We start from the raw sequence: 19337 nt of genomic DNA, 5'->3' as shown, positions 1-19337 counted from the left end.
CATATTTTATTCATAGAGATGATTTTGATTGGTTTTAGTGTTGAAAATGGCTTGAAACTGAGCTCAAAATAGCGGTAATGTTAAATTTTTGCCGATGTTCGAGAGTAAACAAATGACCTCACATGTCTAATACACGCCTGTTGGTGGGTCTAATATACGTTCACAAATGTGGTGATATTATTTATACAATTATTACAATATTGCATAACAGTAAATCTTCTATTTTTGGTGTGAATAAAAATTCATTATGTGAATAAAAAATCAAAATAGTATTGATTAGGAAAGCCTGAAAACGTAACTAATGAACAGAGGAAATGTTAGTTTAGTGCCAGGAATGACTGCATTGTTTATTCTGGACCCTATTTTGAAATTGGAGTATTTTGAACTTTGCATTAAATTGGCCATATTACCAATTTCCAATCACTTTATTTTGTAGTTGAAACAGTTGACTTGGCAAATTCTTGTGCTCAATCGATAGAAGTAATACTAGTGAAATAGCTAAGAATTTGGTTGACTGGAATAACGTAACTGGCCTAAAATGGGAGTCAAAGTCGGCAAAATCACCGATGCGTAAATATCGCTGACACATCAAAACTCGCGAGAGCATAATTTCGTCAATTTTCCATTAAATTTCGTACTTTTTGTTTTATTACCTTCAAAAAGAGATTCTCTACCATTTCATAAGAAAAAATAACAAAATTTTTTGAAAATTCTTGGACACTGGTGCACACTTTGAAATTTGGCCTCTGGACCCTGAAAGGGTTAAGTATAATTATCCTTCATATCTTAATATTAAATGTGACTAACCTGTAAGTATCTATCATGAAGTTTCTGTATGCTAGATAAATTTCAGGCGTTTTTGACTTGTTTTTGCCATTGAAAAATTCTGGAAGGCCTCTCTTCTCAATAGCATGAATGGCATTGTAGTCAAACCAAGCTGCATAGCTTGGCACAATGATGTGGTGGGTCTGGTCAGTGGCAGTGTCCTCGCTGTCAGGAATAGGCTGAAATATAACCAACATAAAAAAAAATAAAACTTCAACATGTTATTAAAATGCTTTCACCTTCTATATTTAAACCTGAGACAACCAAGTACTTCCTAAATACTGTAACATTTTCTATTTCTCCTAGGTAGTAGGTTGATAGATAGGAACTGCCCGGGGAGGTGCTAGCATCCTGCCAAGTGAGTGTAAAACCTGTAATTTAAGAATTGAGATGCTTGTGCAACACATGGGAATTGTTATTGAATAAACATTTAGGCACACGGTGGCTTCATCAGTCCATTACAAAGCATGAAGGTATAAGAGGAGGAGGAGTTTGAGGTAATCAGCCCCTCAGCCTGGAATCGATGTGTTCAGTCCATCACTCTTGTAAGAAGTACAGCATAGGGCCAGAGAGGTGGCTTATGTACTGCAGTCAGGTGAGTCGAAGCAGGCGGCGGCGGGATCACAGTGGGACCATCCACTAGTGTAAGTAGGTCTTCATCCAAAGGTTGGACAGGTTGTGAAGAATTCTTTGTATCACTAGTGGATGGTCCCACTGTGATCCCACCTCCTCCTTCAACTCACCTGACTGAAGTACATAAGCCACCTCTCTGGTCCTATGCTGTACTTCTTAAAAGGGTGATGGACTGAACACATTGATTCCAGGCTGAGGGACTGATTACCTCAAACTCCTCCTCTCCTTATACCTTCCTGCTCTGTAATGGACTGATGAAGCCACTGTGTAGCAAAACGTTTCTTCACTAAAGATTCCCATATGTTGCATAAGTGTCTCAATTCTTCTACTTGTCAGTTTTCAAAACCATTCATCACAAGCCTGTAATTGTTTTACATGATGGTAGTATTGCTAGTTTCCTCTTATCTCTATGGGGAAGGGGAAAAGAATTATTCCTCTGTAAGCCATGTGTGTCGTAAGAGGCAACTAAAATGCTGGGAGCAAGGGGCTAGTAACCCCTTATCCTGTATACATTACTAAAGTTGAAAAGAGAAATTTTTGTTTTTCTTTCTGCGCCACCTTGCTTCGGTGGGATACAGCTGGTTTGTTGAAAGAAAAAGAAACATGCAAGATTTCAGGTACATCTTGCTACTTCTACTTACACTTAGGTCACACTACACATGCATGTACAAGCATATACAGTGGACCCCCGCATAACGATCACCTCCGAATGCGACCAATTATGTAAGTGTATTTATGTAAGTGCGTTTGTACGTGTATGTTTGGGGGTCTGAAATGGACTAATCTAATTCACAACATTCCTTATGGGAACAAATTCGGTCAGTACTGGCACCTGAACATACTTCTGGAGTGAAAAAATATCGTTAACCGGGGGTCTACTGTATATACACACACCCCTCTGGGTTTTTTTCTATTTTCTTACTAGTTCTTGTTCTTGTTTATTTCCTCTTATCTCCATGGGGAAGTGGAACAGAATTCTTCCTCTAAGTCATGCATGTCGTAAGAGGCGACTAAAATGCTGAGAGCAAGGGGCTAGTAATCCCTTCTGCATACATTACTAAAGTTAAAGATACTTTTGTTTTCCTTTTTGGGCCACCCCTGCCTCGGTGGAATACGGCCGGTTTGTTGAAAGAAGATTTCTATTTCTTGCTGAGTTCTGAATGTTAGCTACTACTACAATATCAAAGGATCCACTAAAAATTTGCAATTACTGTACAGTGGACCCTCGACTAACGCTATTAATCCGTTCCTGAGAGCTCATCGTTAGTCAAAATTATCATTAGTCAAGTTAATTTTCCCCATAAGAAATAATGGAAATCAAATTAATCCGTGCAAGACACCCAAAAGTATTGAAAAAAAAAATTTTAACACATGAAATATTAATTTTAATACACACAAACTGAAGAAGACATGCACAGTTACATGACACTTACCTTTATTGAAGATCTGGTGATGACTGATGGGATGGGAGGAGGGGAGAGTGTTGATGGTGTGAGTGTTTAGAAGGGGAATCCCCTTCCATTAGGACTTGAGGTGGCAAGTCCTTTTTCAGGGTTACTTCCCTTCTTCTTTTAATGCCACTAGGACCAGCTTGAGAGTCACTGGACCTCTGTCGCACAACATATCTGTCCATAGAGGCCTGTACCTCCCGTTCCTTTATGACATTCCTAAAGTGTTTCACAACACTGTCAGTGTCACAATTAAACACTTGTTCAGGTTTCAATTCTTCATTGTCTATGTACTCCTTGAATTCCTGCACATATTTTTCAGCTGCTTTTTGGTCCAAACTGCCAGCCTCACCATGCCTTATCACACTATGTATGCCACTACGCTTCTTAAATCTCTCAAACCAACCTTTGCTGGCCTTAAATTCACTCACATCATCACTAGTTGCAGGAATTTTTTTAATTAAATCCTCATGCAACTTCCTAGCCTTTTCGCTTATGATCGCTTGAGAGACGCTATCTCCTGCTAGCTGTTTTTCATTTATCCACACCAATAAGAGTCTCTCAATATCTTCCATCACTTGCGATCTCTGTTTCGAAAACACAGTTAAACCTTTGGCAAGAACAGCTTCCTTGATTGCCTTTCTGTTGCCCACAATAGTAGCGATGGTTGATTTGGGTTTCTTGTACAACCTGGCCAGGTCGGCGACACGCACTCCACTTTCATACTTATCAATGATCTCTTTCTTCATCTCTATAGTAATTCTCACCCTTATTGCTGTAGGGTTGGCACTAGAAGCTTTCTTGGGGCCCATGGTCACTTATTTTGTAGATAAAATCACCAAAAACACTGTAATAATACGAAATGTTCCGATTGTATGCTTGGATGTTACCGCGGAGGCTGGCTGGTAAACAATGCCACCGGCGGCACATGTGAGGCTGGCTAAGGGCGCACATTGGACGCGTCTCGGACGAAGAGCGGGTTTTTGAGCGGTATGCGAGGCAAAATTTTTGCGATAAAACCGAGCGGTATGCGGATTGTACGTTATGTGATGCCGACGGTATGCGGGGGTCCACTGTAATTTGATCCATTCTCTATAAATGACCAAACCACCTCAACAACCCCTCTTTAGCCCTCTGACTAATACTTTTATTAACTCCACACCTCCCAATTTCCACACTCAGAATTCTCTGCATAATATTTACACCACACATTGCCCTTAGACAGGACATCTCCACTGCCTCCAACCACCTCCTCGCTGCAGCATTTACAACCCAAGCTTCACACCCATAAAAGTGTATTGGTACCACTATACTTCCATACATTCCCTTCTTTGCCTCCATAGATAATGTTTTTTGTCTCCACATATACCTCAATGCACCACTCACCTTTTTTCCTCCATCAATTCTATGGTTAGCCTTATCCTTCATACATCCATCCGCTGACATGTCAACACGGCTTGCAATAGCTGTGTGAGGGTGATTTTCATCCATGAAGGTTTGCACTTCAAGCCACTTTGCACACATTTCCTTAATCTTTGTAGTAGGCAACTTCTTCAATTTCTCTCTCCCCTCCTTCGTACCAGTTTCCTCAGGTCTGGCCTCTTGCTGTTGAAGTTGATCTATCAGCTCATCAGTAGTTAGTTCTTCATTGTCCTCCTCCACCAACTCTTCCACATCATCCCCACTAACCTCCAACCCCAAGGACTTTCCCAATGCCATAATGGATTCCTCAACTGGCATAGGATTCTCAGGGTTATCCTGAAACCCTTCAAAATCCCTTTGGTCTACACATTCTGGCCACAGTTTCTTCCAAGCAGAGTTCAAGGTCCTCTTAGTCACTCCCTCCCAAGCCTTACCTATAAGGTTTACACAATTGAGGATATTAAAGTGATCTCTCGAAAACTCTCTTAGAGTCAGTTGAGTTTCTGAGGTCACTACAAAGCACCTTTCAAACAGAGCTTTTGTGTACAGTTTTTTGAAGTTTGCAATAACCTGCTGGTCCACGGGCTGCAGGAAAGGAGTGGTATTAGGAGGCAAAAACTTCACCTTAATGAATTTCATGTCCCCATAAAGTCGCTCTGCCACGTCTGTAAGATGACCAGGGGCATTGTCTAACACCAGGAGGCACTTAAGTTCTAATTTCTTTTCAGTTAGGTAATCTTTCACATTGGGGGCAAATGCATGGTGTAACCAGTCATAGAAAAAGTCCCTAGTGACCCATGCCTTACTGTTTGCCCTCCACAGCACACACAAATTTTCCTTGAGGACATTCTTTTGCCTGAACGGTCTGGGAGTTTCAGAGTGATACACTAATAAAGGCTTCACTTTGCAATCACCAGTAGCATTGGAACACATCAACAGAGTAAGCCTGTCTTTCATAGGCTTATGTCCTGGGAGTGCCTTTTCCTCCTGAGTAATGTAGGTCCTGCTTGGCATTTTCTTCCAAAACAGGCCTGTTTCATCACAATTAAACACTTGTTCAGGTTTCAGTCCTTCAGTTTCTATGTACTCCTTGAATTCCTGCACATATTTTTCAGCTGCTTTGTGGTCTGAACTGGCAGCCTCACCATGCCTTATCACACTGTATGCCACTAGGCCTCTAAAATCTCTCAAACCAACCTTTGCTGGCCTTAAATTCACTCACATCGTCACTAGTTGCAGGCATTTTTTTAATTAAATCCTGATGCAACTTCCTAGCCTTTTCACTTATGATCACTTGAGAGATGCTATCTCCTGCTATCTGTTTCTCATTTATCCACACCAATAAGAGTCTCTCAACATCTTCCATCACTTGCGATCTCTGTTTCGAAAACACAGTTAAACCTTTGGCAAGAACAGCTTCCTTGATTGCCTTTTTGTTGCCCACAATAGTAGCGATGGTTGATTGGGGTCTACTATACAACCTGGCCAGCTCGGAGACACGCACTCCACTTTCATACTTTTCAATGATCTCTTTCTTCATCTCTATAGTAATTCTCACCCTTATTGCTGTAGTGTTGGCACTAGAAGCTTTCTTGGGGCCCATGGTCACTTATTTTGCAGATAAAATCACCAGAAACACTGTAATAATACGAAATGTTCCGATTGTATGCTTGGATGTTACCGCGGAGGCTGGCTGGTAAACATTGCCACCGGCGGAACATGTGAGGCTGGCTAAGGGCGCACATTAGACGCGTCTCGGACGAACAGCGTTGAGCGGGTTTTTTAGCGGTATGCGAGGCAAAATCTTGGCGATAAAATGTAGCGGTATGCGGATTTAGCGTTATGTGATGCCAACGGTATGCGGGGGTCCACTGTAATTTAATCCCACCCCTCTCCCGAACACCCTAGCATTTACTTCCTTTACAACCCCATCTATAAATATATTAAACAACCATGGTGACATTACACATCCCTGTCTAAGACCTACTTTTACCAGGAAGTAGTCTCCCTCTCTTGTACACACCCTAACCTGAGCCTCACTATCTTCATAAAAACTCTTTACAGCATTTAGTAACTTACCACCTATTTCATATACTTGCAACATCTGCCACATTGCTCCCCTATCCACTCAATCATATGCCTTTTCTAAACCCATAAATGCAATGAAAACTTCCCTACCTTTATCTAAATACTGTTCACATATATGTTTCAATGTCAACACCTGATCTACACATCCCCTACCCACTCTAAAACCTCCTTGCTCATCTGCAATCCTACATTCTGTCTTGCCTCTAATTCTTTTAATAATAACCCTACCATACAGTTTTCCTAGTACTCAGTAAACTTATTCCTCTATATTTACAATATCTTTTGTCCCCCTTCCCTTTATATAAAGGAATTATACATGCTCTCTGCCAATCCTAGGGACCTTCCCCTCTTTCATACATTTATTAAACAAAAATACCAACCACTCCAACACTATATCCCCCCCTGCTTTTAACATTTCTGTCATGATCCTGCCAGTTCCAGCTGTTTTACCCCCTTTCATTCTACGTAATGCCTCATGCACCTCCCTCACACTCACATCCTGCTTTTCTTCACTCCTAAAAGATGGTATACCTCCCTGAGCAGTGCATGAAATTGCCACCTCCCTTTCTTGTTGACATTTAAAAGTTCCTCAAAATATTCTAGCCATCTACCCAATACTGCCATCTCCCCATCTACTAACTCCCCTACTCTGTTTTTAACTGACAAATCCATTTGTTCCCATGGCTTTCTGAACTTGTTTATCTCACTCCAAATTTTTTTCTTATTTTCATCAAAATTTCTTGACAGTGCCTCTCCCACTCTATCATCTGCTCTCCTTTTACACTCTCTCACCACTCTCTTCACCTTTCTCTTACTCTCCATATACTCTGCTCTTCTTATAACACTTCTGCTTTGTAAATACGTACCTCTCATAAGCTACCCTTTTCTCTTTTATCATACCCTAATTTACATAACAATGGTTATAAATGACCATAATTTTTAAAGGGGTGGACCGGTAAGCCAGCGGAAGGCCTCGGTCAGATGACCAAAAGCTCCAAAGGCGGGTCATCATCTGACTAAGACCCGCGTCAGGAAACATTTGTCCTGTTTCCTGACGAACCTTACCTAACCTAATCATACCCTATACTTTCATCATTCCACCAATCACTCTTTCCTCCTGCACCCACCCTCCTATAGCCACAAACTTCTGTCCCACATTCTAATACTGCATTTTTAAAACTATTCCAACCCTCTTCAACCCCTCCACTATTCATATTTGCATTAGCCCACCTTTCTGCCAATAGTTGCTTATATCTCACCCGAACCTCTTCCTCCCTTAGTTTATACACTTTCACCACTTTCTTACTTGTTGTTGCCATTTTCCTCTTGTCCCATCTACCTCTTACTCTAACTGTAGCTACAACTAAATAATGATCCGATATATCAGTTGCCCCTCTATAAACGTGTACATCCTGAAGCCTACCCATCAACCTTTTACCCACCAATATATAATCTAACAAACTACTTTCATTACGTACTATATCATACCTTGTATATTTATTTATCCTCTTTTTCATAAAATATATATTACTTATTACCAAACCTCTTTCTACACATAGCTCAATTACAGGCTCCCCATTTTCATTTACCCCTGGCACCCCAAATTTACCTACTACTCCCTCCACAACATTTTTACCCACTTTAGCATTGAAATCCCCAACCACAAGTACTCTCACACTTGGTTCAAAACTCCTTACACACTCATTCAACAATTCCCAAAACCTGTCTCTCTCTCCTCTACACTTCTCTCTTCTCCAAGTGCACATACGCTTACTATAACCCACTTTTCACATCCAACCTTTATTTTACTCCACATAATTCTTGAATTAATACATTTATACTCCCTCTTTTCCTGCCATAGCTTATCCTTCAACATTATTGCTACTCCTCCTTTAGCTCTAACTCTATTTGAAACCCCTGACCTAATCCCATTTACTTCTCTCCACTGAAACTCTCCCACCCCCTTCAGCTTTGTTTCACTTAACCCTTTCAGAGTCCGTGCCGTAGTTCTACGGCTTTGAGTTCTGGGTCCAAACCGTAGTTCTACGCCATCAGCTCAGCTCACTCAGGTAAGTTGTGAGCGGTAAATCTGGGCCTAGATATGAGACAATACATCTATGTGGTAAGTGTGAACAACATAAAACAAATCCTGCAGCACACAGTGCGTAATGAGAGAAAAAACCGAGACCGTAATTTTGAATTAAAACAGTGACTTTGGGGTGTTTTATTTCGATTTCTTGATCTCATTTGATAGAATGGAAGATATATTGCAGAAATAGAGACGATTTTGACTGGTTTTAGTACTGAAAATGGCTTGAAACCGAGCTCAAAGTAGCAGAAATGTTAAATTTTTGCCAATGTTCAAGAGTAAACATTACTCATCCAATAGATGTCAGCTGGTGGGTCTTACGTGCATTCACAAATGCACTGATATTATTTATACAATTATTACAATATTGCATAACAGTAAATCTTCCAATTTTTGGTTTGAATAAAAATTTATTATGTGAATAAAAAATCAAATTGTACAAGCCTGAAAACGTAACTAATGAACAGAGGAAATGTTAATTTAGTGCCAGGAATGCCTGCATTGTTTATTCAGGACCCTATTTTGAAATAGGAATATCTTGAACTTTGTGTTAAATTGTCCAAATTACCAATTTCCAATCACTTTATTGGGTAGTTGAAACAGCTGACTTGGTGATTTCATGTACTCAATCGATAAAATAGAAGTAATGCTAACAAAATGGCTAAGAATTTGATCGACTGGAATAATGTAATTGACCTAAAATGGGAGTCAAACTCATCAAAATCACCGATGCGTAAATATCTCCGACACGTCAAAATTCACGAGAGCATAATTTCATCAATTTTCCATCAAATTTCGTACTTTTTGTTTTATTACCTTCAGAAAATGATTCTCTACCATTTCATAAGAAAAAATATGAATTTTTTTTTTTTTAAATTCTTGGACCCTGTGGACACGTCTCAGATTTTGGGTCCGGACCCTGAAAGGGTTAAAGCCAGGATATCCAGCTTCTTCTCATTCAAAGCATCCACAATCATATCTTTCTTATCATTCGCACAACATCCACGCACATTCAGACATCCCATTAAGATAAAATCAAAGAAAACTCGGATGTGTGTGTATAAACAAACATGTACATGTATGTGTAAATAGAAAATAGAAAACCCAGAGGGGTGTGTGTGTATATATATATGCTTGTACATGTATTTGTAGTGTGACCTAAGTGTAAGTAGAAGTAGCAAGACGTACCTGTAATCTTGCATGTTTATGAGACAGACAAAAGACACCAGCAATCTTACCATCATGTAAAACAATTACAGGCTCTGATTTTACACTCACTTGGCAGGACGGTAGTACCTCCCTAGGTGGTTGCTGTCTACCAACCTACTACCTACAAACTATATATGTGACTATATCTGTATATATATTATAGAAACCAAAAGGAAGGAAGGAAGGAAAGAATGAAGAGAGAAAGAATAAAGACTAAGAAAAGTAGGTAGGAAGGAATGATGACACATTTACCTAGGATAACTACCTAACATAACTGTCTGCTACCACTATGAAGAAAACTGCTCAGACGACTTGTTTGTCTGTGCACATAAAAAAAAAGCCCACAAAAATGCAGACACACTCGTTTTGTGTGTGAGGAGTGTAAAACACCATTGAGCATGAAACCATGTTTCAAAGAGTTCCACAAGCTATAGAACTTCTAGGTACATGTCCAGTGACTACATTTGTATATATACAGTGATAAGATAAGATTTCGTTCAGATTTTTAACCCCGGAGGGTTAGCCACCCAGGATAACCCAAGAAAGTCAGTGCGTCATTGAGGACTGTCTAATTTATTTCCATTGGGGTCCTTAATCTTGTCCCCCAGGATGCGACCCACACCAGTCGACTAACACCCAGGTACCTATTTGCTGCTAGGTGAACAGGACAACAGGTGTAAGGAAACGTGTCGAAATGTTTCCACCCGCCGGGAATCGAACCCGGGCCCTCCGTGTGTGAAGCGAGAGCTTTAGCCACCAGGCCCCCCAGTTATCGGCCAACTCGGTTAGCGGCGGGTTTTTCAGCACCAGTTATCAGCCATTTTCAGCGCGTCCATCCGCAGGCTGGGGCAGCTTGTGCTTCAGTTTGGCTTTGTATCTCGGTGGCTGAGGAAGCTTCTGCTCATACATCCAAACATTTCGCTTGTTTACCATTTTTTTAGTGGTTTTTCTTCCAGTGCAACTGTGAAATAAGTAACCATGGCTCCAAAGAAAGTTCCTAGTAAAGCTCCTGTGGTAAAGAAAGTGAGAAACACCATGGAATTTAAGCGTGAAGTGACAGAAAAGTTTGAGAGTGGGATGAAGGTAGTGGAACTTGCCAGGATGTACAGCAAGAATAAATCAACAATTACATCCATCCTGACAAAGAAAGAACAAATCAAAGATGTTGCAAAAGGAATAACTTTTCTAACTAAACAAAGGCCACTAATAATGGAAGAGATGGAAAAGTTATTATTATTGTGGATTAAGGAAAAAGAATTTGTGGGACACAGTGCTGTGGAGTTGATTATTTGAGAAGGCAAAGCAGTTGCATGAGGATCTTGCAAAGAAAATGCCTGGAACAAGTGCTGCAGTTTGTGAATTTAGGGCCAGCAAAAGGATGGTTTGACAGATTTAAGAAGCATAGTGGCATACACAGTGTTGTAAGGCATGGTGAGGCTGTAAGTTCTGACAAATGTGTAGGTGAAAAGTATGTTCACGAATTCCAGGACTATGTAAAGGCTGAAGGATTCGAACCCCAGCAAGTGTTCAATTGTGACAAAACAGGCCTGTTTGGGAAGAAAATGCCAAACAGGACCTACATTACCCAGGAGGAAAAGGCACTGCCAGGACACAAGCCTACTCTTACTCTTTTGTTGTGGTAATGCTAGTGGGGATTTCAAAGTGAAGCCTTTACTTGTGTATCAGTCAGAAAATCCCAGAGCGTTCAAGAAAAACAATGTCGTGAAGAATAGATTGTGTGTGACGTGGAAAGCTAATCATAAGGCATGGGTCACAAGGCAAATTTTCAAAGAGTGGGTTAATGATGTGTTTGGCCCAAGTGTGGAAAAATACCGCCTAGAAAAGAAATTGCCACTCAAGTGCCTCCTGTTACTGGACAATGCTCCTGCACATTCTCCAAACTTGGAAGACTAAGTGTTTAGGGACTTCAGTTTCATCACAGTGAAGTTCTTGCCTCCTAACACCACTCCTCTCCTCCAGCCCATGGACTAGCAGGTCATTTCTAACTTCAAAAAACTACACAAAAGCAGTGTTTCAAAAGTGCTTTGAAGTGACCTCGGACACTCAGTTGACCCTAAGACAGTTCTGGAGGAATCACTTCATTATCTTTCACTGCATTAGCCTTATAGGTAAGGCTTGGGAGGGAGTGACTTCCAGGACTTTGAACTCTGCTTGGAGAAAACTGTGGCCAAATTGTGTTCAAGAGAGGGATTTTGAAGGGTTTGAAGCTCACCCTAACCCTGACCTTGCTGACCCTGTGGACTCTATTGTGGCACTGGAGAAGGCTCTGGGGTTGGAGGTGAGTGGTGAGGATGTGGAAGAGTTAGTGGAGGACCACAGGGAAGAGCTTACCACTGAAGAGCTGCAAGAGCTTCAACTTGAACAGCAACAGACTGCAGCTGAGGAACTTGCTTCAGAGGAGGAGGAAGACGGAGTGAAGGAGGTGCCTTCTTCAAAGATGAAAGAGGTGTGTGCAATGTGGACTAGGGTGCAAGCTTTTGTAGAGAAACACCACCCTGACAAAGCTGAAACAAGCCATATCTGCAACATGTTTAGTGACAAAACCCTGTCCCACTTCAAGAATATCTTAAAGAGATGCCAGAAACAGAGCACTCTGGACAGTTATTTTGAAACAGGGGTCCAGTGACTCTCAAGCTGGTCCTAGTGGCAATAAAAAACAGAGAAGGTAAGTAACCCCAGAGAAGGCTTTGCTACCTAAAGTCTTTAAGGAGGGGGATATCCCTTCCAAACACTAACTCCTCCCTCTTTCCTCCTCCCTATCTTCCAGAAGCCAGCATTAGCCTTCAATAATGGTATGTAATACTTACATAATTGTTAAAAAAATTATTTTTTTTGTGAATGCTTTTGTTTGGAATGGATTAATTGTATTTCCATTAATTCTTATGGGAAATATTAATACGGTTATCAGCCATTTCGGTCATCAGCCAACCTTCTGGAACGGATTACGGCCAATAACCCAAGATCCACTGTATTATAGAACAATAGTAATAAATAATTTTTTGTAATGTTTGTTTGTGCAAACAAGTTTTGTAAACAATACATTGATAATTATGTGTAAATTCAAGGACTATGTGGATTAAAATAAGGATCGGATGTGAAAAGTGGGTCATAATAAGCGTGTATGCACCTGGAGAAGAGAGGAGTGTAGAGGAGAGAGAGAGAGATTTTGGGAGATGTTAAGCGAATGTATAGGAACCTTTGAACCAAATGAGAGAGTAATTGTGGTAGGGGGCCTAAATGCTAAAGTAGGAGAAACATTTAGAGAGGGTGTGGTACGTAAGTTTGGGGTGCCAGGGATAAATGATAATGGGAGCCCTTTGATTGAACTTTGTATAGAAAGGGGTTTAGTTATAAATAATACCTATTTTAAGAAAAAGAGGATAAATAAGTATATAAAATATGATGTAGGGCGTATTGACAGTAATTTGTTGGACTATGTATTGGTAGATAAAAGACTGTTGAGTAGACTTCAGGATGTACATGTTTATAGAGGGGCCACAGATATATCAGAGCACTTTCTAGTTGTTGCTACAGTGAGAGTAAAAGGTAGATGGAATACAAGGAAAATAGAAGCAGCAAGTAACAGAGAGGTAAAGGTGTATAAACTAAAAGAGGAGACAGTTAGGGTAAGATATAAACAACTATTGGAGGATAGATGGGCTAGTGAGAGTACAGGCAATGGGGTCAAAGATGTATGGGGTAGGTTTAAGAATGTAGTGTTAGAGTGTTCAGTAGAAGTTTGTGGTTACAGGAAAGTAGGTGCGGGAGGGAAGAGCGATTGGTGGAATGATGAGGTAAAGAGATTAGTAAGGGAGAAAAGGTTAGCATATGAGAGGTTTTTACAAAGTAGAAGTGATGCAAGGAGGAAAGAGTACATGGAGAGAAAAAGAGAAGTTAAGAGAGTGGTGAAGCAATGTAAAAAGAGAGCAAGTGAGAGAGTGGGTGAGATGTTAACAAATTTTGTTGAAAATAAGAAAAGGTTTTGGAGTGAGATTAATAAGTTGAGGAAGCTTAGGGAACAAATGGATATGACAGTTAAAAATAAGAGAGGAGAGTTATTAAATGGAGAGCTAGAGGTATCGGGAAGATGGAGGGGATATTTTGAAGAACTGTTAAATGTTGATGAAGATAGGGAAGCTGTGACTTCGTGTATAGGGCATGAAGGAATAACATCTCATAGGAGTGAGGAAGAGCCAGTTGTGAGTGTGGGGGAAGTTCGTGAGGCAGTGGGTAGAATGAAAGGGGGGTAAGGTAGCCGGGATTGATGGGATAAAAACAGAAATGTTAAAAGCAGGAGGGGATATAGTTTTTGAGTGGTTAGTGATATTATTTAATAAATGTATGGAAGAGGGTAAGGTACCTAGGGATTGGCAGAGAGCATGCATAGTTCCTTTGCATAAAGGCAAAGGGGATAAAAGAGAGTGCAAAAATTATAGGGAAATAAGTCTGTTGAGTCCTAGGTAGTAGGTTGGTAGACAGCAACCGCCCAGAGAGGTACTACCTTCCTGCCAAGTGAGTGTAAAACGAAAGCCTGTAATTGTTTTACATGATGGTAGGATTGCTGGTGTCCATTTTTCTGTCTCTTAACCCTTTGACTGTTTCCGACGTATAAATACGTCTTACAAGACAATGTTTCTGACATATTTATACGCACAAATTCTAGCGGCTTCAAATCAAGTGGGAAAGGCCTGGTAGGCCTACATGAGAGAGAATGGGTCTCAGTGGTCGGTGTGCACCCTGTGAAAAAAATCTGGGACCCAGCGGTGCATTGTGGGAACGCCATGTTGTTAGTCCATTTTCACCATGCCTCTCGGTAAGAAGTTCCTCACTCCTCGGCGGATTGGAGGTCTTTTGTTCCCAAGTGATAGCTCTAACAGCGATGAAAATGTCAGTGACAGTGAATTCCAGGGTTTTGAAGTGAGTGTTACCGGAAAAAGTGCCCAGGATAACATAATTAGTGATGAAAGCCCAGATGACCCACAACCTTCCACCTCTGGTGCTGGGCCGGCTTGTTCACGTTCGCCTGTACCAGGACGAAAGAGGAAACTATTTGGTCGTGTACAACACCCAGATGTTAGCAGTGATAGTGATTTCAAGGTCATTGAAAGCAGTTCTAGTGACAGTGAGAGTGAATATTCCCCAGTGAAGCAGCAATATGTACGACGTAGCATGCGGTCTGGTAGTGTTTCATATGTTGTTCCAAGGGGAAGGAGAAACTCTGGGAGCACATCCCGTGGCCCTACACCATGACCTGATAGTGAAGATGACGATATTGTAACGATGGGTATGAATGATGTGAGTGGTGGAGCAGGCAGTGGTGGTGATAGTGAGGGTGGCACGGCCCACGTGGCACCATCAGCGGGCCACGCTACTACCCACGCTGCTGACTCTGCACAACAACCAGCCTCACCCTACCCCACACTCCCACAATCTGTACCACCACAACCTGCACAACCACAACCTGCACAGCCACAACCACGGTACAATATCCAGACCCCACCAGCAGACCGCATCTGGGATTGGCAGGACGGTGACGAGTTTGTTCCCAGTCCCCATGACTTTGATGAAACACAAAGTGGAATAAAGCCATCTTGTCCACTTGGGAACAATGCCAGTGAACTGGACTGCTTTGAGTTATTCTTCGATGAACCCCTGATGGACATCATTGTCAGGGAAACAAACACATACTGTGATTACACCATGGCAAATACAATTCTCTCACCAAAATCACGGCTACACAAGTGGAAGGAGACAACTGCGGCAGAGATGTACCTGTTTTTTGCCACAATAATGCTTATGCCACATGTGTATAAGCACACTGTCACCACATACTGGGCAACAGAACGCCTGATTTCAACTCCAGGTTTTAGTGACATTATAGGTGTCAATCGTTTCCTGATACTGTTACGTATGTTACACTTTTCAGACAAAACCAGGCCTGACAGAAGCGACAGGTTATATAAGATCAGAAATGTGTTTATGTATCTGAAACAAAAATGCTGCATGTATTTTTATCCCTTCAGGAAGCTTGTTATTGATGAGTCCTTGATTTTATTCAAAGGAAGACTCTCATTCAAGCAATATATACCAAGCAAGAGGAAACGCTTTGGTATAAAGCTATTTGTACTGTGTGATTGCAGAAGTGGTCTAGTTTTGGATATCATTGTGTACACTGGCAGTAATACTTTGAGAGATACCATGAAGTTATTGGGTATCTCTGGTGATGTGGTTCGAACAATGATGGAACCATATCTTGGTAAGGGGCATATGTTATTTACTGATAACTGGTACACAAGCCCCTTACTCAGTGATTTCTTGCGAGTGAACTTGACAGACGTGTGTGGCACAGTGCGTCGTAATCGTAAACATATGCCAAGGTTTGACGCTGGCACTTGCAGAGGTGAGGTGCAAGCCTTTGCTGCCAATGACATCATGGCATTTCGGTGGCATGACAAACGTGATGTCACATTGTTGACATCAGTTCACAGAAACGAAATGGTACCCAGTGGCAGGGACAACAGAGAGACCAATGAACCCATTCTAAAGCCTGCAGCTGTCATGGACTACAACCTCAATATGCGCTTAGTGGACAAATGTGACATGCAGATTGGGTTTGCAGACTGTGTACGCAAGAGTTGTAAGTGGTATATAAAACTTTTTTTCCATCTTGTTGATATCTCTATGCTAAATGCTTATAACATATACAAGTTGAAGACCAACAAAACACCAAAATATGGTGAATTTTGCCTGTCAGTAATCAGACAAATAATTGCAAAGTACCAAGGAGCAACTCCTGCAATAGACCAGCGCCCACACACGTCATCTCGTTTCAGGCCTGGTGATCACTACCCCATACAACTGCCTCCTACTACTGCCAAGAAAAATGCTCAGGTGTTATGTATGTATGCATACCACAAAACGCCCATAAACACGCAGAGACACTCGTTTTATGTGTGAGGAGTGTGAAGTGCCCCTCTGCATATACCCATGTTTCAAAGTGCTCCACAAGCTGCAGCAGTTCTAGGAACATGTTCAGTGACTGTACATATGTACATATATTATGGAACAATAGTAATAAACATTGTTTTGTATTGTTTGTTTGTGTAAACAAAGTGTATACACAAACTAATAGTGATAAAGTTTGTTCTGTTATTGTGTTGTAAACAATGAGTGTATATTTGAACAATGCACCTTACATTGGTCTCACAGGCCACATAAGTTACTTGGAAAAGAAAAATATTGAAAAATGCAAGAAACCTTTGAATTAGAGTAAATAAAAGAATACCGGGTGGGCGGCAGTCGCCGCTGTTGCCGTACGCACGTCACTCTCTGCAAACTTTGCGGCTCTATATCTCGGTAAGTACTGATGGCAAACATTTTTTTAGGCTTAAAACACTCACAAAAATATTCCTAACATTTTCATAAGAATTTTTTTTTTTTCGAATATTTGGCGACATAGAATGACAGTTTCAGAGAGGGGCCTGAAACAGTCAAAGGGTTAAACATGCAAGATTTCAGGTACGTCTTGCTACTTCTTCTTACACTTAGGTCACACTACACATACATGTACAAGCATATATGTACACACCCCTCTGCATTTTCTTCTATTTTCTTACTAGTTCTTGTTCTTATTTATTTCCTGTTCTCCCCATGGGGAAGTGGAACAGAATTCTTCCTCCATAAGCCATGCGTGTTGTACGAGGCGCCTAAAATGCCGGGAGCAAGGGGCTAGTAACTCCTCCTGTATATATTACTAAATGTAAAAGGAGAAGCTTTCGTTTTCCCTTTTGGGCCACCCCGCCTTGGTGGGATACGGCCGGTGTGTTGAAAGAAGAAGTCTGTTGAGTCCTAGGTAGTAGGCTGGTAGACAGGAACCGCCCAGGGAGGTATTACCATCCTGCCAAGTGAATGTAAAACGAAAACCTGTAATTGTCTCATAAATATGCAAGATTATAGGTACGTCTTGCTACTCCTACTTACACTTAGGTCACACTACACATACATGTACAAGCATATATATACACACCCATCTGGGTTTTCTTCTATTTTCTTTCTAGTTCTTGTTTATTTCCTCTTACCTCCATGGGGAAGTGGAACAGAATTCTTCCTCCGTAAGCCATGCGTGTTGTAAGAGGCGACTAAAATGTCGGGCGCAAGGGGCTAGTAACCTTTTCTCCTGCATATACATGTATTACTAAATGTAAAAGGAGAAACTTTCGTTTTTCCTTTTGGGCCACCCCACCTCGGTGGGATATGGCCGGTGTGTTGAAAGAAAGAAGAAAGTACTCTATATATAATTCTATATATACACAGAAATGTTAAAAGCACGGGGGGATATAGTGTTGGAGTGGTTGGTACTTTTGTTTAATAAATGTATGAAAGAGGGGAAGGTACCTAGGGATTGGAAGAGAGCATGTATAGTCCCTTCATATAAAGGGAAGGGGGGACAAGACAGATTGTAAAAATTATAGGGGAATAAGTTTACTGAGTATACCAGGAAAAGTGTACGGTAGGGTTATTATTGAAAGAATTAGAGGCAAGACAGAATGTAGGATTGTGGATGAGCAAGGAGGTTTCAGAGTGGGTAAGGGATGTGTAGATCAAGTGTTTACATTGAAGCATATATGTGAACAGTATTTAGATAAAGGTAGGGAAGTTTTTATTGCATTTATGGATTTAGAAAAGGCATATGATAGAGTGGATAGGGAAACAATGTGGCAGATGTTGCAAGTATATGGAATAGGTGGTAAGTTACTTATTGCTGTAAAGAGTTTTTAAGAGGATAGTGAGGCTCAGGTTAATGTGTGTAGAAGAGAGGGAGACTACTTCCCGGTAAAAGTAGGTCTTAGACAGGGATGTGTAATGTCACCATGGTTGTTTAATATATTTATAGATGGGGTTGTAAAAGAAGTAAATGCTAGGGTGTTCGGGAGAGAGATGGGATTAAATTATGGGGAATCAAATACAAAATGGGAATTGACACAGTTACTTTTTGCTAATGATACTGTGCTTATGGGAGATTCTAAAGAAAAATTGCAAAGGTTAGTGGGTGAGTTTGGGAGTGTGTGTAAAGGTAGAAAGTTGAAAGTGAACATAGAAAAGAGTAAGGCGATGAGGGTATCAAATAATTTAGATAAAGAAAAATTGGATATCAAATTGGGAGGAGGAGTATGGAAAAAGTGAATGTTTTCAGATACTTGGGAGTTGACATGTCGGCGGATGGATTTATGAAGGATGAGGTTAATCATAGAATTGATGAGGGAAAAGGTGAGTGGTGCATTGAGGTATATGTTGAGTCAAAAAACATTATCTATGGAGGTAAAGAAGGGAATGTATGAAAGTATAGTAGTACCAACACTCTTATATGGGTGTGAAGTTTGGGTTGTGAATGCAGCAGCGAGGAGGCGGTTGGAGGCAGTGGAGATGTCCTGTCTAAGGGCAATGTGTGGTGTAAATATTATGCAGAAGATTCGGAGTGTGGAATTTAGGAGAAGTTTTGGAGTTAATAAAGGTATTAGTCAGAGGGCTGAAGAGGGGTTGTTGAGGTGGTTTGGTCATTTAGAGAGAATGGATCAAAGTAGAATGACATGGAGAGCATTTAA

General features: G+C 40.9%; 1 protein-coding gene across 1 annotated transcript in view; it reads right to left on the bottom strand.

Moving 5' to 3' along the window:
- The window catches only part of mor (SWI/SNF- related protein mor), a 139812-nt gene that overhangs the window by 25667 nt on the left and 94808 nt on the right, over positions 1–19337 (bottom strand). The window contains exon 8 of the mRNA XM_053777954.2: positions 808–1004. Within this exon, the coding sequence (XP_053633929.2) occupies positions 808–1004 (197 nt within the window). The remainder of the gene's footprint in view (positions 1–807; positions 1005–19337) is intronic.

Source organism: Cherax quadricarinatus, chromosome 22 (genome assembly GCF_038502225.1).
Source record: "Cherax quadricarinatus isolate ZL_2023a chromosome 22, ASM3850222v1, whole genome shotgun sequence".
In the NCBI taxonomy this organism is placed as follows: Eukaryota; Metazoa; Arthropoda; class Malacostraca; order Decapoda; family Parastacidae; genus Cherax; species Cherax quadricarinatus.
This window is presented reverse-complemented; position numbering and strand designations above follow the sequence as displayed.